A 24,656-nucleotide genomic window follows, 5' to 3' on the forward strand; every position below is an offset into this window, starting at 1 on the left:
GTAAGAGAATAAGATGCCTAGCTTAACAAGGCCAGACACTCCCCAACATGAAGCATATGATTGGTGTGTCTCATTTAAACCATTTCACGATATTGCACCAAAAGGCAGAAAGGATCGCTGAGCCAGCAGCATAGCCCTCATATGGAAGTTGCTTGTCTCACTTATATATATATATATATTATATATATATTTATACACACACACACACACACACACACACACATATATACACACCCTATTACACAGCACACACACACATCCTATCAACACTAAATTAAAAATAGTGGATTAAACACCTCAGCAAAACTTGTCCAAGGCATTTCAAACAGGATTGTTCCCTCCACCATCCCTAGTGATTTACACCTTTATTGGAGAACCTGGAAGGAAATCAAGAGACTGGGCGAACGTTTTAAAAGGAGGGGGACTTTATTTATAACACAGGAGAGCTGGTGTCACATCACCAGTTCAGCTTTTATTTTACACGATTAATCAGCAAGGCTGCTTTATGTATTTGGAACCAAGATCGCAGTGGCACTAGAAACACGCTTAAAACAAACTCTTTCCCTTTTTTCTTATACTTTTTTTCCTTTTTTTTGGTACAAAATGGTACAAACAACAATACAAAATATTTGTGCTGTTGACAGTTTACAAAAAAAAGTCTGTAACTTCTTTTACTGTGCAATGATTGTGTTTTATACGTTTTAATGTTTGTTAGGTTTTTTTTTTTTAATATTTTATTAATGTGAGTATGGTACACCTCAGAATTGAATCTGAAAACAACCACGGACATGCGGGCTGCTACATTTTTTATTTTTTTAATTTTCAATATGATCGTTATTATGTAATTACTTTGTTCATTATAAAAAGACACATGCAAAAAAGCTCCAATTGTACATTTATATTCGCCTAAATTGATCGTTTAGCTTCAAGCAATTACTACATTATGTACACACGAAAGTGAGTAACATTGGGTGACTCCAATTGGGCAATCATCTTTTTTTTTCTGAATCCTTGAAGAGCCATAGTGTTTTCTTCATGCTAACCCAACCCTGTTAGAAATCCCATGTTTGATATTCTGCACACTCTGTGGGCTTGTGTGAGCTTCTAGGATTTGCTTCATTCTACTTTTCTGAAGGCCAGCACTACCCAGTGGGGACCCGTGGGGGAACAGTGCGCGTACATACGTACATGTGATTATGAGTGTGCATGTGGGCTCCGTTGAACGGTGTTACGTGCACATGTGAAAGTAATGTAGGTCTAGCGCCTGCAGCTGTCTGCCCCCCTGCACCGGAGGGAGATCTTGGCGGTGTGACATACTCTTCACAAATGCACAACGATGCAGCGATATGAAGAGGACGGTACGTGTAGACCTGCTTGCTCGAGTACGGACATCTGAAGAGTGGCTTCCATCCCACCTCAGTTATTCTACCAAGCGAATGAATAAATCCTAAAAATATGGGAATGTATGACAACTTACCATACTAGACTGAAGCAATCCATTTACTTGTTTCTTTCCAAGAACCATTATCTCATGGTGACCTTATTTACTTATGCTTTTTCATTTTATACAATGGAATATCTTCTAAAGCTTAAGAAGACAATATTCCCAGCCACCCCTGGGACTTAATCTGTAACCAATATAAGTTCTCAGCGTTCATGAAGCAGCGGGATGACGGTTATTACAACCTGTATTTACCCCACTGTTTGTAAATTGCAGTGCTGTAAAGTCACGACTGCAGTCACTAAAACAAAGAAACAATCTCTGGTTAAATCCATCAAACGGTACTTGAAAACCATGACCCCTACACTTCAGTGTCTGCCTGGCATATGCTTCCCTTTTGTTATTCTTCATAACAAGATATATAAATCTGGCTCATTTTAAATTGGCTCTTACAATTAACCCTTGTAAGGAAATTTTTTAATGTGTCTCAAAGATGTGACAATTTGAATAATACTGTTTCTGAATGACAGTAGGCATACCGACGGTAAACTCTAGCATAGCCGTAGTGAATGTTAAAATTACCATCATTGGAGTTGAAAGCATGAATAATACACATTTTTTTGTAGTCTTGCCAACAAAGAAAGTTAAGCAATGCCCTTTCACACCCCAGGGTTCTACTCAAAGATTCTAAGGCTGCAGTTAAACAGAGAGATAGACACCATCTTTGCTTTAGGCCAAACACACGCATGCCTTCTGAAGTACCTCTAAATCCAGACGTGTGTGCTTTTTTTCGTTTGAAACTCTCACACTATTTCAAAAGGATGTAAATGACCATAAAATCTTGCAAAAAACAAAAAAAGCATGTAAAAAAATGACCTAAATCAATTCCACTACTGTCCTCTCAAAGCAAAGAAACTCAAGGAATGTGAAAGGCATTTGAGTACAGTCAAAAACACAGGCAAAATAATCAAAGCAGAAGAACTAAGACTGCGACTGAATCGCAAGCAACTCCTTGAAATCGGTATGGCTTACGCAGTCATAACTGCAAGTTTTGGGGGCAGTCTGGCAATGTGTACTAGAGAAGCAAGACAGTCAGACTCCATTTAAAATGAAAGGACAGGTGAGTTTGTGAGTCAACGCAGCTTACATATGCTAAACTTCACCAACTCAAGAACTAGGAAAAGCCTTTGCCTCTTGCACATATATCATGGCATGGCTAACATGGCAAAAGGACCTGTCAGCACACAGGTGAAAAGCAAACTCTGAAATATTCCTGGACAAATCCAGGGAGTGAATTATCTACCATGTCTGTGCCGCTAACGGCGTGCCGCTCCTTTCGAAAAGGAGAGTACAACAATGTGGCGTCACATTTGCATCTAACTTTTGAAATCCAAATACCATTCTGGAAACTGATGGCAGCTATCTGACCACACAACAAAAGAAAAATAATGACAGAAGAACTGGAATGTCTACAGCAAATTAAAATGTACAAAAATTACTAAAGGATCGTTTAAAAAAAGTTTATATACACGACATGACTTGTTTTCAAAAGATGCAAATAATATATGAAAACAACAGTTCACCCTGTACATGCATTAAAATACACTGCGTCATAGAAAAGAAACTGAAAAACAACATTTCGAAAACTCATCAAGCATATCGAGCCTGTCTTTCCCCTTCATGTCCGTTAAGCAGCCACTGACACGGTGAAGTCAAGCCACGCACTCTTGCTGACCCCCCTCTGCAGGGGCTCCGTTATCGAAAGGCATCGTTGTGACAACACGGTCGCCAGGGTAGCCGAACTACGCCTACGCGACGCCTCTTTAGGCCGCCCTTTGGCAGCAGCCGATTCCTTGCAAAACGAGATGGCCCGGCCCTCCGCTTTAGCGGGCCGAGCTGAGCTGAGCTCCACGGCACACATTCACCGCTCCCTGCCCTGCCTTGCTCGGTAAGGCATCTTTGTCCAATACTTGTCAAGAAGTGGAACTGGAAACGGGAGGGATGGGAGGTCGGGGCAGCCTGGATGCAGCAGCCTGCCTCTGACTTAATGGCAAGAGTCCACCCACTTCACACTGGTGATTCGGAGGCCATTTTGCTAAGGAGATTATCTCCAGGGATTAATCATCTGCTTAATTGATAGATAAACTGCTGGTGGGATAAAACCCCCCTATTTCCTCATCAACCTAATTGAAACCACCATGACGGGAGGGAGGGAGCAAGCGAGAGAGTGAGTGAGCAAGAGAAAGAGAAGGAGAAAGATAATCAATCTTTTCAATCACTGCAGCCTACGAGGGGTTTTGGCAGAACCCTCAGCTTGAATGACAGTTATCCCCCAACAGGCAAAAAGCTACATTACGGAATACATCACATTCAGATGAAGAGCTACCGACTAAGATCAGGCAGCACAATGCGCCGTGGCAGGGCGACAGAGTGTAGGTCCTGCCCCCACGGTCGCCATCGTGTGGCGCCTGCCCTCCATCTGCCCCATTAGGAGCGCTCAAAGCAAAACAGTCACGTCGCTCCACGTGCGCTTACTCCTGGAGGGAACTGCAGGATGGAATGACCGTGGAGACGTGTTGCGTGTGGCTACTGCAGCAGTTCGCATGGGAACCTCACCCAAAACACAGACACAAAAAAAAAGGTTTGCATATCCTATAATTAAAGCGCTTTTAGTCTTCCTTGTTTCCACCAAGGAGCGGTGTAGCTCTTGTCATCACAATGGCTATTAATGGGTACCATAGTCTTTGTGAGAGGATTTGTTTGCTGGAAAACCCTGCTTTATTCTAAGAGTAAAGGGTAAATTCTCTGCATATAACCAGTATAGAGTTCAATAAGGTACAAGAATACAACCCCCCAGTAATGACAAGTGTGTCACTGATGCGCAACATAAACAGTTTTTCAGTGGAGTTCAGTTCATCACGAGTTACAGGTACAAAACAGGAAATTAAAATACATTAATACTAGTGTGGAATACAATTGGATCACTTCACAGAGTATCTGTTGAGACATCAAAGCTTTAAACGTACAAGTCCCAGATGGTGTCTTTCTGCCCAAAAAAATTAAATAAATATTTTTTTTTTTTTTTTTTTTTTAAAGCTAGGCAGCACGGACTGCCTGGAATTCCCTAACACTTCAGAAATAGTTTTTTTTTTCTTGTCTCTTTTTTCCCAAAATCCCCATTACCAGTCTGATCACACAGTTAATGCCATGTAGTGAAAACTTTAGGGTAGGGGGAACATGCATTTCTGTACTTAATATACAAAAAAAACACACAAATGTAGAATTTTTCTGTAGAAAAAGAATCCACCCTCTGTTTTTCTCCATTTCACCTTTTTCAATGCATTTCACGCTGTTACAAAAAACGAGGAAGGCAGGCGAATACGGGCCGCTCCTCTGCCGATCACACACTCACCATGCCGGTATGAGCAGGAAGTGCAAAGCAACAGACACTGCACTACGAAACATGAACAGCCACCCAAACTTGGCCCTTCTCTACGCTATGAGGAAGCGACTTGCTCGAGAGGACAAAGCCACGATGCTTTTCTGTCGAAACGTTAACCTCACCATCAGGCCGAGTTCCTCTGCTCCGTTTGGTGGCCCAGTTAAAAACACTGATTTGCTCCCACTGATAGATAACTATTATTTGCACAAAGCACTTTCATTCCTTAAATAAAGCCAACGTGAGTATTTTTCTCCGAAAGGCAGATTCATAAGCGACTATTACTAATTCCTCTTTAATTTCCCCATGTTGCTGACTGCATTTATTAGGACCGTTGATGAGGATGGGGGCGGGGGGTGCCACACAACACCGTTCCAATGGCTACCGATCCTGAGATAGTGTGAATCCAATACAACGCACCGAGAAAGGCACTTTCTTTAACAACAGTGCTTCTGTTCTAACGAATTCAAGTTAATAAAGAGTGCCCTTTCACACTCTCTTCAGCGATGGAGAAAAAGAACTTCCCTGCTGTCTGCAGTGGTGGTACACAGGGGTGGGGTGGGGGGGCTGGGAAACAAGGGGGCCATTCACTTTCCCATGCTAGTAGACAGCTCTCATCTAAGATGAGCAAAAAGTAACATCATACAAAATTGAAACAAACTAGGAAAAAAAAAAACTTGCCACCAAAAGAATAAGGAAAAGGAGGGAAACAAAAAATAATAAAGAGAATAGTTTGTGATAAAAGTCAGCCGGAGGGGAAAGGTTACAAAGCTGCCTCTTTGTACAGTCCTCACTGGTGTTTCAACTGACGGTGTGGCTTGGTTTCTGTCTGTGACTGGAGAGCAGGTCGCGGCGGCGGCAGCGGCGGTGCTCAGCTTAGTCGTCGTCGCCACCCCCGTACATGTCGGCCAGCTTCTTGAAGCGCGGCCCCCAGTCGTTCAGATAGTCGTAGTCCTGGTCACCGGTGCTGGACGAGTCAAGGGAGCTGACGGAGCCGGCCGTGGAGCCGCTGCCCTCGTAGTCGAACACCAGCAGTGAGTCGTAGGGAGGTGCCGTGGGGTCGTTGTCTGCCGCTCGCAGGCCCTGTGGAAAAATGCGATGCGCGAGTTGACTGTCGGTCATACTGATCTCACAGGGCACCTGGGCCAACCCGTGGTATAAGCCGTTTCCTCCAGGCATGGCCACTTTTGGAAATGTACCTCACCGCTACTACAGCAGCTAAAGGCTTTGAGCAATCTGTTAACTGCTGGCACAGGAAATCTTACATCCTGTTCTCTTAAATGTTTCATGATCATATGAAAAAAAAAATCATACACTATTAAAAAAAAAAGTGTGCGCATGCAATAATGTTGTTTACTTATGCCACAGAAAGGGGGGGGGGGGGGGGGGTCGGATCTCTGAAATGTCATTTTTTATTTTGAGAGGGATGCCCAGATGCAGTGAAACGACAATGTCCACAGTGTCCATTTGTCTGTAATTCTCCTCTTGTGCCCCCCGATCGGGCAATGGCGAGTTTCAAGAGAAGTGAAACAAGAAAAAAGGTAGCCAGCAACCTTATTGACCCTGCGTGAGGGGGGCTAATGGAGACAGATGCCCGCGCTACCTGACTCCGCGCTTCCCAGGCCCCATGTTTTAGCCACGCCTCATTTAGTCCCTCTGAGTGCTGGGAGGAGGGTTAGGAATGACGGTGCCAGGGGCTTGGATGCGGGCAGCGGGGGCCATGGGGTGGGCGGGAGCCCGGGTCCAGGAGAACCTGCTGACAGCGCAGTGAATGCCAGAGCCCAGACTGACTGCTCTTGGCAAGACACCAACGCGTGCGGCTCTGCGTGCCATTTGGCTGCACGGCCGCAGGGCCGAAACAGGAGGCTGAGCAAGCGTGGAGCGTGATCAGCCTGTGTGTGTGCATACATCCATTGCCAGCTAAACAAAGAGGCATCCTGCATCCTTGCATCTGAATGTATCACCTCCCGCTGTGCCCAGCGCGCACTACAACCTACCTCGTTGATGAAGTCCCCGATATCACCAGGGTGCGGGACCACTGGTCGGATGGGGTACTGCGATTCGGACACCACAGGCCTCTCGTCCACCCTCCGGACTCCAGGGGGCTTGCTGATGATGTGGTCCAAGGACTCGGGCTGTTGCAACTGGCTCAGGTCATAGTCCTACAGGGAGGAAGAGGCTGGGATGAACACTGAACGATCTCCAAAGAAGGGCTCCTGGCAAAAGAGAGCAGCTGGGCGGGGAACAGACCTGGTCCTCTTCGCCGCCACCTTCTTCATCGTACTTCAGGATGTTGTCACGGACGTCGTCCTCTGGGTCGATCAGCAGCTGCTTGGTCTGCCGCTCCTTCTCCCTGCGCTTCATCCACACGACGAAGAGGAGCACCATGGCTGCAACAGGACATACCACTGGGTCATCGCTGGGCTTCCTGGGATGCAACAAGCGAGCTCCAGCCAGCACACCGATGCATCACCTCATAGACGCTCTCGCATAGTACACCCTGAGATGTATCTGTGCCCCAGCTGCCGCTGTTTTAGACTAAACAAAATCACCCCTACACGCGGTCTCGTGCTTACACGATGCCTCGGAAAAGGTACACACACGAAATACACAGAGAGGATCCTTTGAAAGAAACTCAGTTAGCAGAGCAATATTATGGAAGCAGTGCCGTGGAAAATGTCTCAGTTTTCAGATGTATGGTACATTATTTTCTGATAAGAATCTAAATGAAGTTCTGCAGACCACTTTGGTGGAAGTTCTTACAACGCAGCCCTTTCAACGCACTCTTAATCTCCATTTTGCCGAAGTAATGAATTGATACGTGCTATCGGAGCAGGACATCTGCTCTTTAATAATGGCGAGGGAGCACGAGACGGCAATAGGAAATTCAGCCGCGATTGTTGATGGGGAATGGGGCACGGCACTAATTACAGCGGGGCTTTTGGCACCGTATCAGAGGCATTATGGGAACAGTGCAGGTCGATGATTTGGGTGTAACCATGGAGGACAGTGCCAGCTACCTCCTTTACTAGTACTTCTTGTGCTACCCCGTGTGGAGTGTGAGGGAGCGCTTGTCCGCAGTGCTGCAGAGAACCGCAGCACGGTCTTTGCCCGGCTAGGCGCCGCCTTGACGGAGGTGCTGCAACACGTGTGTATATGCCCGTGAAGCATATGCGCCTGTGTGCCGCGTCACGTGTGACGACGTATGGATTTTCCATCTCTGTATGTGTGTGTTTGGGCCTTTTTCGAGTCTGCATGTGGCCAGGAGCACAGGTGGGCATGCGTTCGCGTTTGCGCTTGCAGGTGCAGACACTCACTGAGCAGTATGATGATGCAGATGAGGATGGCGATGATGGCTCCCGTGCCCAAGCCGGCGGCGGCCACGGCTCCGATAGTGGTGCAGTCGCCATTCTCGTCACACGGGCACACCTTCACCTTGATGACAGACCTGTTCGACAGGGGCGGGTTACCTGAGTCCGTCACTATCACAGGCACGTCGTACACGCCGGACTCCAGGTACTGGATGCGCAGGCTCAGCTGGGCGTAGTCGCCTGTGGGTCACACAAGAACGGGTGCTTCAGAGATGTGGTTCCGATTCTATTTGAGGTACAACTGAGAAGCTGGAGCCCAAGGGATCAAGGACACAGGAGGCCACCTCAGGAAGGTACTTAACCTGCATCACCCCAGTGAACAATGTGTAAAATCATCGGTCGTTTTGGATCAAAAACCGGAAGCCCCTTAGTTTCAATCGTGTTAAGCCTCCATCAGAAGGCAGGCAAATGCTTCGATCCCAGTCCTTCCCGATCACTTCCCTTCAACACACTGCAGCTTCTGATCTGCCACAGGAGAGACAAGGGCTGTGTGTCTTTTGCTGTGGGGGTCCTCACCGTTGAGCCGTGAAATGGTCCAGTTGCGCCGAACGCTGGAAGGGAAGGCGGGCAGCTCGAACACAAAGGGGCCCACGTTAGGGTCGACGTCAGCGTCCGCTGCAGTGATGTTGATGGGGTTGCTGTTGATGCGCTCGCACACCTGGGCCTCCTTGGGCACTAGCTCGGGCGCATTGTCATTCACGTCGATCAGGTAGATCTGAAGCGTGCCCGTACCGCTGGCCGGCGGCGAGCCTGCAAGGGAGCAGGGAGGGGGCAGGATGAGGTGATGAAGAAGGGAGAGAATTCGGAGCTTCCATCAGACACGTCGCTCTTCAAACACCTCGCCCTGGCTGCTGAACGCTGACAGCTTCAGGCATCTGCCTCGATTAGCGGCAGCAGGCGGCTGCACCTCCGCAGGCCACCTGCCCTTTTCACACAGCGGCGAGGCTGGACGGAGCTTCTCTTTGTCTAACAGAATGGGCCTTATTCCCCGAGCCCCCTGGCAGCAGCTTCTCTGGCACAGCTGAGGAAAAGGGAACCTTGGAATAACTCGTCATGTGACGAAAATGTGAGAATCAGTTCTGGCATTTGGACGGCTGACCGAAAATATAAAACGAAAACCACAACACATTTCTCACAAACAAAGTGCTTATTTGCCCTGAAAATTCAGATCGACGACAAACACGCAGCGGAACGGAGCGCCGGATAAATATTTTACCGAACCGCGATTTTTGGCGTCTCTGAGGAATCGCCTTTTTTTCCTAATTGCTCCGCCTGTGCTTTTCTGTAGGGCGCAGCAGTCTGCCCCTGACAGCGGCCATTTTTCCTCACAACGCACAGCAGACAGGCCCCAGAGTCACGGAAAAAACATCTGACTGCCATTTGCATTGATTGAGGAGAACAATGCCAACAATTTGTGAAGCGCAGGATGGGCGCGGAGGGAAGAATGTATGCAGATTCTACAGAGGCCCCCCGGCAATCGGGGAGGGAGAAAGAGCGAGAGAGACACAACGCGGAGAAATTATAACTCTGACAGACAATGGAATATCCATAACAGTGGAGCCGCTAACTTTTACAAGAAGCGATGGCGAAGAGCTTCGAGCCGCTACTGACACCGAAAAGCACTTTGAGGGGGTCAACTCGGATTACTGCACTTTCACGGTAGTCCTACTAATGCTGAACTGATGCTCACGGAGAAACTGCCCGATAGAATGGTTCTTGATGGAAATGAACAGTATGTAACTTAAAGTGTTTTATTTAGGACTGAAAAGTGAACGTTGCAATTGCAAAAAAAAAAAAAAAAAAAATCTTAAAGAAGCTGATTTGGTCCATATTTATAATTGTATTTTGATTTTGTAGCTTCACACAGAATTCTTTAAAGCTGCAGGAGAAAAAAAGACAGCCTTTTTCAGAAGCCAGTCAATGAAATGAGTATAAAGTAGGCTTTACTTTTAATCTCCAAAGTGTAATTTGATATGCGGTGCACACACTCAGCTGTAGACATTTACATGTATTCATTTAGCAGATGCTTTTCTACAAAGCGACTTCCTGTGGACACTATGTAGTGTTATCAGCTCACACCTTATTCACCGAAGGTAACTCAAAATAATAGATGCACTGCTCCTAATGAGTCACTCATCCACACACTAGTGAAACATACTTTCTCTCTGTCACTCACATCATGGGTGACTTTAGAGTCAGTCGCCCGGGAGGAAAGCCACACAGACACAGGGAGAACATTCAGACTCAACACAGGCAGAGCAGGGATCAAACCCACGTGTTTTCATACCACCCAGGTGCTATAAGACAACAGCGCTATGTCCTGTGCCACCGTGCCGCCTTGCCAGTAGACATGGATTTATACATACTGCTGCTCGATCTACACTGCAAAATACAATGCACTAACCTCTGAAATTAGATGTTAATATTCTCAACTTATTTAGCTGTCACCATTGTTTCATGGTGACTTGCAGTGTTAAATGACCAACTTTACCCAGTCACACACCGATATTCGTTCCATATCAATTACCGGTACGTGTTTTGATTAAAAATACTGCAACAGAAATGGGATTCAGGCCAAAACATTTTCAAGTGCATGTAAGTCAGTAAGTAAAACCATAACTGAATGCATTTTTACTTAGAAAATGTCATGAGTTAGAGCACCTTAAAACACTTTTAAAGGGTTGAGCTCAGCAGCTTCTCTCAATGAAAGGTGATTTTTTTTATGTTATGTTATTATGCTGTCGGTGTGGAGTTTGCATGTTCTCCCCGTGTCTGCGTGGGTTTCCTCTGGATGCTTTGGTTTCCTCCCACAGTCCACAGACATGCTGTTCAGGTTCCCCATAGTTTGTGAGTGACAGAGAGAGTGCATGTGTTTCACCGATGTATGGATGAGTGACCCAACGTAAGTAGTGTATCTAGCAGTGTAAGTCACCTTGGTGAATAAGGTGTGTGGGCTGGTAACACTACTTAGAGTTTATTGGAAGTCGCTTTGGAGAGAAGCGTCTGCTGAATAAATAAATGTAAATGTAATGTTAATGTCTTTGTCGTTTTCCTCCCGAGATGTTTCCAGAATCAAAGTGAACTTCTCCCTCTGTCCAAGGTTCCGCTCACACTGGATATGCTCAAATTGGGCAGGCAGTGGCAGCTTGTTGAAGATATGTAAGCATTAGAGATTTTCAACTGCTCAGTAAATAATAATGTTAGTGTGCACTTCACAAACGCGTCTGTATTAAACTTTTGCTTAAAGTTGACTAAACGAGGTCTGAAGAACAAGTGCTTGCACTGAGCTTTCACACTCATTTCAGTATGAAAAATAGAAATCCCAGGTTAAAACAAATTATTTATAGACACAAAGAGAGGGTTTTTTTAAAAAATGGCTGTGCCTAACGGATTACAACAATGATGGCTGAGATTTTAATATATTCTCTGACAGTGTTTACTCTCCAAATGCCATCACCCCCAGCTCTTATTACCATAATCTCCTTTGCATTATCGCTGCTGACACTCCCACTACACCCAGACTGCCGACACACGTTACTAATTCGCCAGTTAACCACATTTCACACAAGAAGCAAAGGATCCTGCTCTGAACCCCCCACTCTAAACCTCTCAGAACCCCTCCTTCTTCCCCTCACTGATGGTGGACCAAGAAACGGAAACACCAGGAAAGCAGCACTTCGCCTACATGGGGATGTGGAAGTGGCCACACTTCTGTCTCCTTATGACCAAGGATGTTTCTTGCTTGGAAAAGCAGTGTGTGTAATCTCCGCAAAACACTGGAAGCTCCTCATCGTAGACATGGACAACCTCAACACAGCATTAGGTAAATACGCAAATGCAATGTGCCACCCTGATAAGGTACTGCTGGAGGAAAAAAGAACAAACCAAATCAAAAAAAGTGACTCGTTTGCATGCTCTGTGGAACTTGTTTCTTTGCCGTGATTAAGTTTGTGTTCTTGAACTTGGGCTCTAGTCGTGCGGATCAAACGGCCAAAGCCTCGTTCACTATGACTGAAATTAAGGGAGAGGAAAAAAGGAAAATAATATGTTTTGATCAATAAGCTACGAACGGCTTAGTAGACTGAATTTTTGGTGTGGACAGGTGATATTCCTTACTCATGGGGCAAACCCTCTGTCAAACTCCCTCCAAAACGGCCATATACAGAAAGGAAATGCTCGGTAGATGCACAATTTCACAGAGGGCAGCACTCTGTTTGGACGTGGATTGGAATTCAGCGACGTCCGTGTGGAGTTTGCATGCATTCTTCATGTTTGTGTGACACTTCCCACAGTCCAAAGACAGGGCAGAACAAAGCAATGGTAAGCAACTTCTGTACCCTCCCATACTGTGAAAAACATGTAGGTGGTTGCACAGAGCTGATTTTGATGCCATTATGCTTACTCTACTATGCCTTTTACTCCGCAGATTTTAAAAGAAAACACACATTTTCTCGGAATGGGTAGGTCATTCCTCCACATGCCAACATTATAAATACACTGGAGATGCTGTATACCTTATCCTGTATGGCAGTGATGCACTTCTCCTCTCTAACGCCGCTTCATTATTTAAATCGCAGGTGGGGGACGTGGGAGGACTCACTGCAGTGGGCATACATCTAGGGAGCAAAACACCTGAAGAAACCCACACACACGCATGCTTATGCTGTACACACACATGCATGCTCACACACATTCCTGCTTACCGTTATCTGCTGCCAGGAAAGTGGCCTCATAGATGTTGTTCTTCACAAAGGGGGACTCACGGTTGAGCATGGCCGTGGTTATGATCTGTCCATTGGTGGCGTTAATGTTTAGCCAGTTGGCTGGATCGGCCAGTTTGGAGTACCTGGGGGGAAGGGTAGAGAATGATGGAGATCAGCTTCCTCTGTTCTTCTCAGGAGCTCCTCTAGAAGGACTCATTCAGCAGCACATGACCCCACTAACCAGTTTTCTCTGAAGAGTCCTTAACCTTACATGGAAGTATATCCCTCTAAACTCTTGATATTAATTAATATTCATGAGATTCAGATGACAGTTAGTTACTGCGTGGCTGTTGTAGATCTCAGTGAGATTAAACAGGAATGGGTCCCAATCTTCCCCTGTGTTAAGATGGTCTCTGCAGCACACACGTACACACAAATACACATACATAGACACACACCATCTGCAATGATTAAGCCTTTGCTAGAAAAAAAGGAGCGATAAAAAGTGTGACCTTCACACTGTTCAAACTCCCATCGACTTCCATTCATCAGCCTGCAGCCAACAGTCAATTTCCCCTCATTTTCTGCTCTTCTGTACAACTGATTGGAACCAATTACCTCCTCTGTTTAACACACAGGGGCACAGTGAGGACAAAGTGAGTGCAAATAAAAAATAGGTGAACAGAAATCATCTGGGGGATTTGAGCAGATTTGGACAGATTTCATCTGCCTTCTGTGGGGAACTCGCTGGCCCTGTTGGCTGCTCACCGGGGCCAGAGAGCCCGTGCTTTCAGTTAACTCGTTTATTTTCTCCTCCGTAAACATTTATGTGCTTGTGTGTCCAGAGTCACTGACGATGGCTTCTTCCACAGCGCTGACCCACCATCCCACACTTGAGGGTAAGGCAGTACAGAGGTCAATGCCGCAAATAGCCCCAGCTTGTGTGTCCAGCACCATCACGAACAGAGAGGACCATTGGTATCTCCCAACAGAGATGGACGCCGAGCGGATGACACCAAACACAGATCTGACCCGAAGATCTGAGGACAGGGATGGCAGTGCAGGAATGTGGAAGTTTAGTATCCATGAGCAGAGCTATATGCACTTTACTGCCTTTTGCAGCAGACAGCCCCCAATGCACACCACCTCCACAGTGCTGTACTCCTGCTCAGGCATGCTTGTGGGAGAGCCATTTGAGGTGGGAAGCTCTTTTCCCAGCGGCTGCGGCTCTCGCTCTTCACCGAGCACCAGGGGAGCCGTTCTCTTTCTCTGATGGACTGTGGAAGGTTTTACAACCTGGCCCTGCTTTAATGCACTCTTTCATTTTCAGTGGCAGCCTGGCAGAGGCTGGACGCATCGACCTGCGGTGCTTTTCAAAGCGGAACGGAGGTTTGTGTTTGGCCAGCGAACACATGCCTTGACCAATCGGAGGGCGGGAGTATGGGCCAGCCCTTTGACCCCCGCTCTGCCTCCCCTTTGTTCACGAGAAAACAAAACTGTATTTTTCTCCACTGCAGAAGAATTAAAACAGGATTACCATCCTGGGGTGATAAAACACATTACACAAGGGTAATCCCCAAGTGCCAGCCCTCCGCTATTTAAGACGGCACTTTAATTAAGTTCCCTACACAGTACTTAAGAGAAATGTAATAAAATTCACATGAAGCATATTAGCACATAATGGTCCTCCAGCACATGCCAATTCTCTCCATCGTGAATGAGGAGGTATCTTGTGTGTACATATTAATGTGTTAATGTATTCGGAAACAAATGGATAGATAATCGGTCAGCGTGCACAATCCTGGGTCTAAGATTCTCATCGTTTCATATCCTCGCTCAGTTCAAACAGCCCTTTCTGTAATTAATTTCCAACTCATGTCTGATTTGCAGGAAAGTTAATTAAAGTGTCTTACTCTTTGTCTGAAACATACAACTTGACATTCCTGCAGAACGCAGGAGAATGTGTGCTGTTTTTAATTGGCTGTACAAGTTCAATGCAATGACAGAAAATTCAGTCTACTAAAAAAATGGAAAAAAACGGAGCAGTACAGACTACCATCTCCATCGGGCATAGGGCACTGGAATTTGTGTTTTTTCCCACAGCATTAGTTATGGATTCAGGAACTGTATACATAAATGCAAAACTAGTTATGAATGCAGAGAATATAAAACTGAAATGCATAAATAAATGAAGGCCTTTCCCAGACAGAGCTGTAATGACATCCTTCGTGTCACATGGTCCATGTCTGTTAATGGAGGACACAGGTAACAGGACACGGCCAACGGTTGGAGCAATTCGCCAGAGGGCCACTGCAGTCCCAATTCACCGTGCCAGACTGCCCACCTTTCTCCAGGTACCAGCTGCCATCAGCCATTGCCTCATAATGAATATGTAACAATAAGAGTTAAAAGCTATGTTGAGTGCCCAGAATGCTCCAGAAGAATACCAAGCTTTTCAGCCCCCATGCAGTAAAGAGAAAGCCAAAAAAAAAGCTGTTTGACAGGGAAAATAGTCTGGCCTGTGGGCTTCTGCTCCCCAGGCAGATTAAACTTGCATCAACTGCTCATAAAATATATGTATTATGTTTATTGCCTGCTTACCTGTCTGCAAGCGTGGAAGGAAACGGTGACCCCATTCCCTTGATTCGTTTAAATTCCAATCAAGCTTCCATCATCCACACAGAGTACAAGGAGTTTGAAAATAATTAACTCATAAAGGCAAATTTTGAAATAATCCATGAAAAAATTTGCTTTGGACTCTGGCAGAAATTCCTAGCAAATCATAATATCCCAGCAATTTTTTCCTTCAACAATTAGTCTTACACCTTGGGATATCAATAAAAAATAGTACTACCATAACCAGAACAATACTCCATTGAAGATTACACACTTACAGTCAGTCAGATCAAACGCTGTGAAATGCTTTCTTTTTTAATGACTGTTGAGATCTTTTGAACAAAAAGAATTTTGAGTTACCTTTAGCAGGAAGAGGTGAACCTGACCACATGAGCCTAATGTACTAGCGGTCAGTTTTGTTGCTACTCATTTCCTTTGTCACTTAACTGATACAAGGCTATTCAAATGGACTGACATTTCATTTATTATTCATGGAGATCTATTAAAGCAATTAAGAAATATTCCTTTGCTCTTCAGCCTAGCAAAGGCCCATTTCTTGGGCTTTGCAGCCTAAGCATTTCGGTCACAACTCCAGCTGAGTAACCAGCGTTGCAGTTTGTTCCCCTGAGAAGCCTCTTGGAGAGGATGTGTCGGTCAAATGTTAGAAAGTGGGCCAGAAAGTCAAAGCAAGGCTGGGGGATTCTCGGTCATACAACACCAACGAATATAGGACGTTTCTCTCCTATGCAGCTTCAAGGAACATGAGTCGTACCGCTTAATCAATAAGCATTAATAATGCATGCGTGAGTGAAATATTATTGTCCCTGGTGTGAAATTGTGTCCTTCCTCACTTTGTGTGGGATTTGGGAAACTGCTCTGAGTAGCATGGGAAATGCAAAAAGGACTGACCTTTTGCTGAAGCTTTTAATAGCGCCGCCATATGCTGTGGAGCTGGCACCCATGCACTGTGTGTTTTAGTTCATTTGGCGTAGCCCTGCCTGACAAGGGAGTCTGTCTAATGAGCAAGGCCAGTGGTGAGCCTTCACCTCCCCCGTCCCCCCACGGACACAGCCACCCCTCGAGCACCAACCCCGCCAGTGCCCACCCCGCCGGCATTCCGGCATTCACATCCCCGTGCAGAGAGTGGGGGGATTGAGGTTCTGTGTGTTCCGCTGACCTTTACCGTTCAAGTTTATTAGATGACGGGGAGGGCTAAGCAGAACCTGTCAGACAAGACTGACGAGCTGTTGCACTTGATAGGAACAAAGCGCATAAATAAATACCCAGAGCACTCGGCAGAGGCTGCGGTCCGGTGCAGACATGCATTTTTTATAGCCCTTCCTGGGTCTGACTGGCAGTCGTCATGTTCTGTTGCATCCTGTCTGTTGCTGCTCCCCTCCTCTCTGTTGTCTTTTGAAACTGCTCTCCCACCACCACCACCACCCCCCGCCACGAGTCTCCCAGCTCCTCGTGTCGGACAAAGCCATTGATCTGGGTCAAGCCCAACAGCGGGGGCTCTCGCGGGCAGAGGCTGAGAAATGCGCCGAATCCTTCAAGCCAAGGGAAGGCGGGAAGAAAACTCAAACTTTCCATCAGAACACGGATCCAAACAAACACAAAACCAGAGGTTACGGGGTTCACAATCTATTGGAAAATGCTTGACAGATCCAGATACTTAAGAGTCAAACCGCAAAATGACACGTCAAGGAAGTCTAGACGTGTTTATTTTGCCTTTTCATTTGAAATCGAGTCAAGGTAATGTCAAGAAGGAAGAAAGCCATATTTTCCTTGATTATTTTGGATCAATCTGAAATTAAAGATCCTCTTCACACATCGTTATTTCTTCAAGAGATGCAGAAAACGGCTAATTATTTTCAAGCATATATTTTAGTGTCTGATACAGTCTGTGCACCTCACTTGACCTGAAGGATAATTAGAAGCAATTAAAAGCATCCTGCTAATGAAGCCACACAGTGCCACCTTCTCTGCAGCTTACATTCATATAACAAATTCATTTCATACCTTAGCAAAGAAAAAAAAAAAAGAAAAAAAAAACATGCAGCAGAAAACATAACACAACTCTTCTTCTCAGTCAAAAAGCAAAGAAAGAGGCAGACAGAGTGTGCACTGGGAGGCTCGCTGATGCTGTGGCTGACCTGACAATGCACAGACGGAGGAGGTAGCAAACGGCGGGGGGAAGCGGAGCGGAAGCAGCGACACCTGCCACGCGCCACCTAAGGACATTGTGACCTACAACCAGCCAGAGCACCCAGCAGGACAGGCCAAGGACTCCAAAATTAAAATGTTCACACAATTTACTCTCATTTTCTGTGAAATTAACTTGTAAATTTGTCTAGGCCTTCTTCTGTCCAGAGAGACGGGGGTGTAGAAGACTGGCTGGTTGCAGACCAGCGACCTCACCCCACGTGGACATAACTCACATGCGCTATTAGCTGCTAACAAATCTAGCTGTCCCAAGGCCCTGTGGTCAGTGTCCTCATGATGACAGGGGTACCCAGGCTGGAGGACTTTGTGAAGAACATCCAGCCCATGGAGATCATCTCTGACAGAGGGCTGTTGCCAGAACAGGTCAAAGTCACAAGGAGCTAAATCAGGGACACTTTATTCTGGCAGAGTTCTCTTCTTCGAAACTTATTTTACTTATTAATGTATTAACCTGTCCACTTCTATATGGTGCCTGCATTAACAGTGTTTTTGAACCAAGAGATACTGAAGAGTTACCATTTGCTGGCCTGTCCAGCAATGAATTGTCCCTGCTGCTCACTGGATTTATGTCTGCGTGTGTGTTCTGTTAACTTTGTAGGGACATTTTTCAGGAAGATGCTAAAGATAGTAAATACAGATAAAAACATACCTCGTAGTGATGTTCCCATGAGAGAAGTTTTTTATGAGTTAGTTTTTTTATTGCAGAGGGTTTAGGAATCATTTATTCGATTAAATTGAGTGTCACTGAAAAGTTCCCTCAGTAATTTATAAAAAAAAAAAGGGTGTGTATGTGTTTGTGTGCATGTATTTCTGTATGGTGGGGGTGGGTGGTGGTGCATGGTGGATTTCTCTTGGACTCTGAAGATGAGAGGCTTCACATCGGAAACAATCATTAAGGAGAGAAAAGCCTGACCTGCCTTTTGGAAATGTCCAGCTCAGTACATTTTAACCCTTTAGATCCTCAGAACGATTAACTCACAGGGTGTTGCTGTCACTTTTTTCCAATAATGATCCAATAAATGAACCTTCATTAAATGTTTTTGTCCATTGGGATTCTGACATACTTTCATCAGCTGCCGTGTAATAATTGATCAATGGTATTATTGGTAAAATTACAATTACAGTTAGGTTTTATACAAAGCTACGTAAGCTTTCAAGAATTGCAAAAGGGAAAAACAAAGAAGTTCAAAAAATAATAATAAAGGAAATGTCCTGGTTCTTGTACTTCTGTATGGGGAAAAAAAATCTAAATCATAGCGTGGGGGTGGCTGGACTGAAAAGATCGCACCCCCGTTTACACAAAACAGCAGCAAGTGAGTCTGTAGTAAAACACTAACGGGAAACACGTCCATTCCTGATTCAAGGCCTCTGTACCTGCATACAAATCCTTCGGCTGTGAGAGCTGCTCCACCCTCACAGGGAGATGTGCTCCATGTGTCTGCATTGCCTTTAGCTGTCCTGCAGACACAGGGCGCTTGGCACTCCCAGCACCGATCCCAGATTTTGAAATGACCCATCGGACCTAAGGTCCACCCATGAACCCCAAAACAACAACGACCTCTATGTTTGAGACTACAGAGGTCATGATGCAGATAGGATGGTTCTGCTTGTTTTCCAGCCACCACATAGACCCATTTAGACAGAGAGATTCCAAAAAGGAACCCAACCTGACAATCTGCTGCATGAAGCGGTCGGGGTCGTTGGCAGCGAATGTAGTGAGGGTGGTGCCAGCAGGGACGCCTTCCTCAAAGCGGATGAGCTTGGGATTGGAGGGGAAGAAAGGCGGCTCGTTGACGTCCACCACCGAGATGGTGACCCCCGCTGTGGATTGCTGGGATGACTGCGTGGTGTCAGAGAGCGGGGCTTGGTTGGACACCAGCACTGTCAGCATGAAGGCCCGGTTCATCTCGTAGTCCACTGGCTGAGAAGCAGAAGGCAACATCATGGTCAGAGCAAATGAGGAGCATGGAGAGAAGCATGCGAAGAGAGGGCAAGAGAAAGTGAAATAAAAAAGTGCACAGAAAGAAAAGAATGACTGTGAGAGCAGCAGTGGCACAGCAGGTTGATGAAACAAAAGAACACATAAAGGTTAACAGCCAGGGCTAAGAGACTTTACAATGAACTGTCCATGAAGAATTAAGTGAAGGAAAGCAAATTAAAGCAAAATCAGATGAAAGATCAAGCTCTGAAAGAAAAAGAAATTGATGTATTATCAGCGGTGATTAAAACTCCAGAGGGAAAAAGTCACTTAAATTTCTCAATACCTTTTAAAATGACCCGTAATCTGTTCTCACCACCCATACAGAAGTGTCAAGCTTGTGTCTACACACTCAGGGTGAGGAGAATGGACAGTGTCACTTGGCTTTGGGGACCAGTAGGTTTGTCCCTTGCAGACAAGGTGACATGACAGTTTTATGCAGCCTTAATGAAGATGTTCTGATTACAAGTTCAAATGAAGACAACGCACGTCACACAGCCTGTTAGCAGGCAGACAATAATTAGAGTTACGATCCGCACCTCGACTGGGCTTTTCGAAGGTGACGATAACAATTTGGCGCACATCTGTGCACACGTTGCGTTAGCAGCTTGGAGCTGATCGCAGCGGACAGCGGAGGAGATATAAAAAGCAACACGGAACAGGAGGTGCGTGTGATGTGCGATCAGAATCGACAGGACTGACGTCGAGGAGGGCAGCGGTGGTGGTAGCAGCACGCGAGTGTGGGAGTGTGGCGAGTGCCCAGGCGGCGCTCCGGGGACACGGACACCGATCACAGCCCTGCGCTCTGATCCGCAGCGCGGTGGGAGGCTTAAGGAGGCTGGTGGGGGAAAGAGTGCTTGTACCCACTTTAGTCTGCAATTAGCAGACACTGGCACAAATGCTCCTGGCCCCAGGCCCGAGGAGGGCTCCGGGGGGGGCGGGGTTGTGCGTGGACACAGCTGGCCCGCCCCTCCCCCACCTGCTCAAGCACACGCCACGGGCCCTCACCTCAGCCGTCTCCCGTCACTTCCATATTCATCTGACATTACTATTTGCATATTCTAATTGCTGATTAAAGGGGCACAGAGGGAGCGAGGTGTGAGACAACAGCCAACATGTAAATTTTGGCTGGCCGCAGGAGGAAAGGAGAGATCATCCAGACGGTGACCGGAGCCCTCGGGGACGCAATGAACACCGGACTCGCCGACTTTGAGGTACGTTTCGAGATGCCCTCGAGCAAATAGGACAGGAGCACTTTATATCCGCACTTCAACCACACGCAGGTTCTCGGAGTACAAACCTTCGAGCAAAGAATATTACGAAGGCTTGAATATCCAGAAAAAAATGTTCAGTATAAAATGAGGTTTTACATTTAAACACCTACATGAGCGTCACAAATGGAACTGCAGACATATTTAACGTTCTCTTTTGACATGCTTGATGTGTGACGTGATCGACTGTACGAACCCGAACTTGTGCGACGCAGCGTAGTTTTGTACCGCTCGGCTTCTTTTCACTGCCACTCACGCTTCACGTGCGAGTACTCGCTGTCTGCGTGAGTACGCACCTTGCTGAGCGCTATCGCAGAGCTGCGCGCACATCTCCTCGGTATTCGGGTGGGACCGCAAGGCGAACACATGAGGATGGCAATGGCGTATGATCACGCCGCGCAGCCCTTGGGAGATCTGCGAGGGGTGCTACTGTAACAAGCCCCCCCACCCTCCGGTTGAGATGCTCCTCCCGAGCACTCGGCTCGGCATCTTCGACTGGTAAACGCTGCAGCCTATTTCTCTGGGCTCCCGAGGGTTCTGTCTCTTATTCCATGATCTCTTGATAAAGCCCCTCGGGTTGTTATTCCAGTTTACAGCCGCCCGCTGAATCTTTGCAGCAGGGCAAGGAGAAGAGATTATAAATCTAGTCATCTCAAGATAACAAAGAGGAGCAGAAAATCAATGTTTGACTTGGGGAGGGGTGGGACTGGGAGGTTGTATTTTTGTCTAAGGTTTTAGTACAGGTTTTTAGTGTTTTTTTTTTTTTTTTTTTTTTTTTTTTTGGACCCACTAGCAAGAATGGCAGTTGTAATTTGTTCACAAGATACACAGATCATTGGAACCAGAAAGGCTGTATATGCAGACAGACTCCACAGCATGTGGTGGGATTTATGGCAGCAGGTAAAATATTATGGGAGCATAAAAGGGAACACGTTTGTAATTGAGAAATCAATATTCAATTTGCCACTGCGCTCTTTGTGTTTGTCCCTTGCTTACAGCCTCAGCAGAACCAACCCTTGTGGTGGGACCTCCCACCGATGCGAGCCTCATCATATTGCAGCTTCCCTACACTTGACAGGGGTCGTGCAGGATGAGCCTTCGCCTCCTATCTCAGACTCTGTTGCTGTGTGTATATAATTACTGACAACTTAATAGCAAATGAAGAACACTATCCAGGCTGCTCTCGTATTCAGAAATACTGGAGGCAAATGCGCGTTTGAAATGATGATTCTGAAATGTTCATTTTAGTAACTTCATATAACTCAACAGGTGAAGTAGTTGAGACCCAAATAATATTCTGAGTTGCCTTTGGTTAGAGATGGATGAACATTTGTTGGTAGTAAAGGCAACTTATTTTATCTCTGGAAATTGTTCCACTTTGTAATGTGTCTCAAAAATATTAAATCTGCAAGGCATAAAAATCTTCATAAACTGCTCCATGGTGTTCCAAGATGAATTGTTCTAGGTTCAATTAATCAGCCCGAATTTTTACTGGAATCGTGTTCCAGATTCAAATTATAATAACCTGCACTACAACTGCACTATAAATGGCACTTTATGAGTTTGTACACATTTGCAGCGCAGTTGAAAAGATCCAAACGCAAGAAAACCAACCATAAACACCATCACGTGCTGATGCTTACCTTCACCACAGTAACCATACCGTCGTTGCTGACGGGGTCAGTGTGTATTGTGAAGTGCCCAGAGGGGTCTCCATTGATGATTCTGTACACAGCATTCCAGTTCTGCGTGTGAGGTTGATCCCTGTCAATCACTGTCAGATTGGCAACAACGATGTTGACTCTGTTCTCTGGAACTTCACCGGAGAACTGCAGACGAAGTGAAAAGGGGGAAGAAAAGTAATGAAAAGTTAAACTTCTTGTAAAGATGGCCGATGGTTACCGTTACTTAGCCAACACCATTCTTCAAAGTGCTGCAGAGCGTTAAGTCTGTATACGAAGCTATTTACAGTGATTCCTCCATTCATGCAGCTGAGCAATTATTTCCTGGAGCAATTCAGGGCAATGACTGTGCTCGAAGGTAGCGCAGAAAGAAAGAGCGAGGGATTCAAACCCACGTCCTTCAAGTGCAAGGTGGCACCTCTAACCACTCTGTTACTCCCTGCATCATGTAATGCGATCAGATGATTGCTGAATCAGATGACTCAAATAAAAACCTAAAGAGACTCAAACCCAACAACCTGCAGGTTGTGCTCCAAGCCAGTAGGTTTATTGTGCAGTCAGTGTGGAAAACGGATGTTGTCACGCTTTCAGTCCGGTGCTAATTATGAGCACAGGCTCATTTGAGAGTCTTGCCTCCTTACCCTCCCTGCTCAGCAAGTTGAGCTGCGCCTTGCAGCAACACCTACCGCACGCATTTCATTATCTGACAGTAAGCCCCACTCCGCTTGCAGTGCTAAAACTGTTTAGAGTGCATGCCAACCGCTGTTCACAATAATAGCTTAATTATCTTGCTGGAATGGAATACAAACCCCCGCAGCAACAAAACGGATGTAAGCAGTAAACAAATTAAATATGTAGATTCTTTTGTGTGACTCTGTGTGTGTGTGTGTGTGTATACATACAACATTCCATATACATACATTACATAAGCAAATAAATATACTATGTGTGTATGTTGTAACTGTGACATATATAACAGCCTACGATACGCTCTATACATTGTCTTTTATCCCCTTCCATCATGAGCACGAAGAGCATCAGTTCTTCAGAAAGACAAGAGAAGGATTTCCTTTCGAGGCTTAAACAACTGTCGAAGGACTGCTGAAGTGGTCTTAAGATATCCCTCTCCTTTGCAAAATACATGTGCTTTGTCCTGATAAGCAAAATGACAGCAGAAAAAAAAAAAAAAATCATCTGTGTCCATCAGTGGAGTGAAGGACAGCTTGCTGCGCAGACTGGTTCTGGTTGGCCAACACATCCCCTACCCTCCACCTGCCAGCCCCCGTCCCTCCTAGCCACGCCACGCTAATCACAGAGCGCCCGGGGACCGTGTGCTGAGCAAGGAGCTGCTGGAAACAGCCGTGAACAAGCCGCTGATCCTCTTGTCTTGGATTTCAAAGAGCGTTCCTGCCAGAGACATGGTCTGAAAACCTTAAACCTCCAAGACGGTGAAAGAAGGAAAAAAAAAAAAATCGGCATTTGTACAAAATGTCAAATTAGGAAATCGCACTCTGGAGGCAGAGTGGAGGCCAGGGTGGTCCTGCTAAACTTCTTAATTGGATTTAAAGACAGCGGGGGTAAGCTCTTCAGAACAGACACCATTTAAGTGGATACTGCACTGGCTCCACAACTGCTCTTCACAACTTGGAAGGGTTCAGGCTGTGTTTCCTTTCCCTTAGATGCACTCGTCTGCAATGAGTACAATTAGAACGAAAAAAGAGAAGCATCGTGTTAATCACCGCTCCTAGGCTCACAGTCACCATGACCCAGGCTGGATAAGCACTTACTGAAAACGGACAGACGATAACTGAGGCAGTTACCATTTCGAAGACTAAATGTAGTCAAGCCTGACCTTGAATCCAACGCATGACTGACCAGGCCACACAGTCATGTGTTTTAAGAAAAGGCCCCATTTGGCCGTTAATTAAA

The 24,656-nt window shown here is 46.0% G+C and overlaps 1 protein-coding gene across 3 annotated transcripts in view; it reads right to left on the reverse strand.

Moving 5' to 3' along the window:
- Positions 1-403: 403 nt before the first annotated feature.
- Positions 404-24,656, reverse strand: part of LOC108936988 (cadherin-4-like) — a 304,253-nt gene continuing 280,000 nt past the window's right edge. For all 3 annotated transcript variants that reach the window (XM_018756688.2, XM_018756687.2, XM_029247237.1), the window contains 8 exons: positions 22,689-22,874; positions 19,464-19,717; positions 12,955-13,097; positions 8,768-9,001; positions 8,198-8,431; positions 7,131-7,270; positions 6,878-7,042; positions 404-5,963 (listed from right to left, as the gene is read on the reverse strand). In XM_018756688.2, the coding sequence (XP_018612204.2) occupies positions 5,757-5,963; positions 6,878-7,042; positions 7,131-7,270; positions 8,198-8,431; positions 8,768-9,001; positions 12,955-13,097; positions 19,464-19,717; positions 22,689-22,874 (1,563 nt within the window). In that variant the 3' untranslated portion in view covers positions 404-5,756. The remainder of the gene's footprint in view (positions 5,964-6,877; positions 7,043-7,130; positions 7,271-8,197; positions 8,432-8,767; positions 9,002-12,954; positions 13,098-19,463; positions 19,718-22,688; positions 22,875-24,656) is intronic.

Source organism: Scleropages formosus, chromosome 2, assembly GCF_900964775.1.
Source record: "Scleropages formosus chromosome 2, fSclFor1.1, whole genome shotgun sequence".
Classification (NCBI taxonomy): domain Eukaryota; kingdom Metazoa; phylum Chordata; class Actinopteri; order Osteoglossiformes; family Osteoglossidae; genus Scleropages; species Scleropages formosus.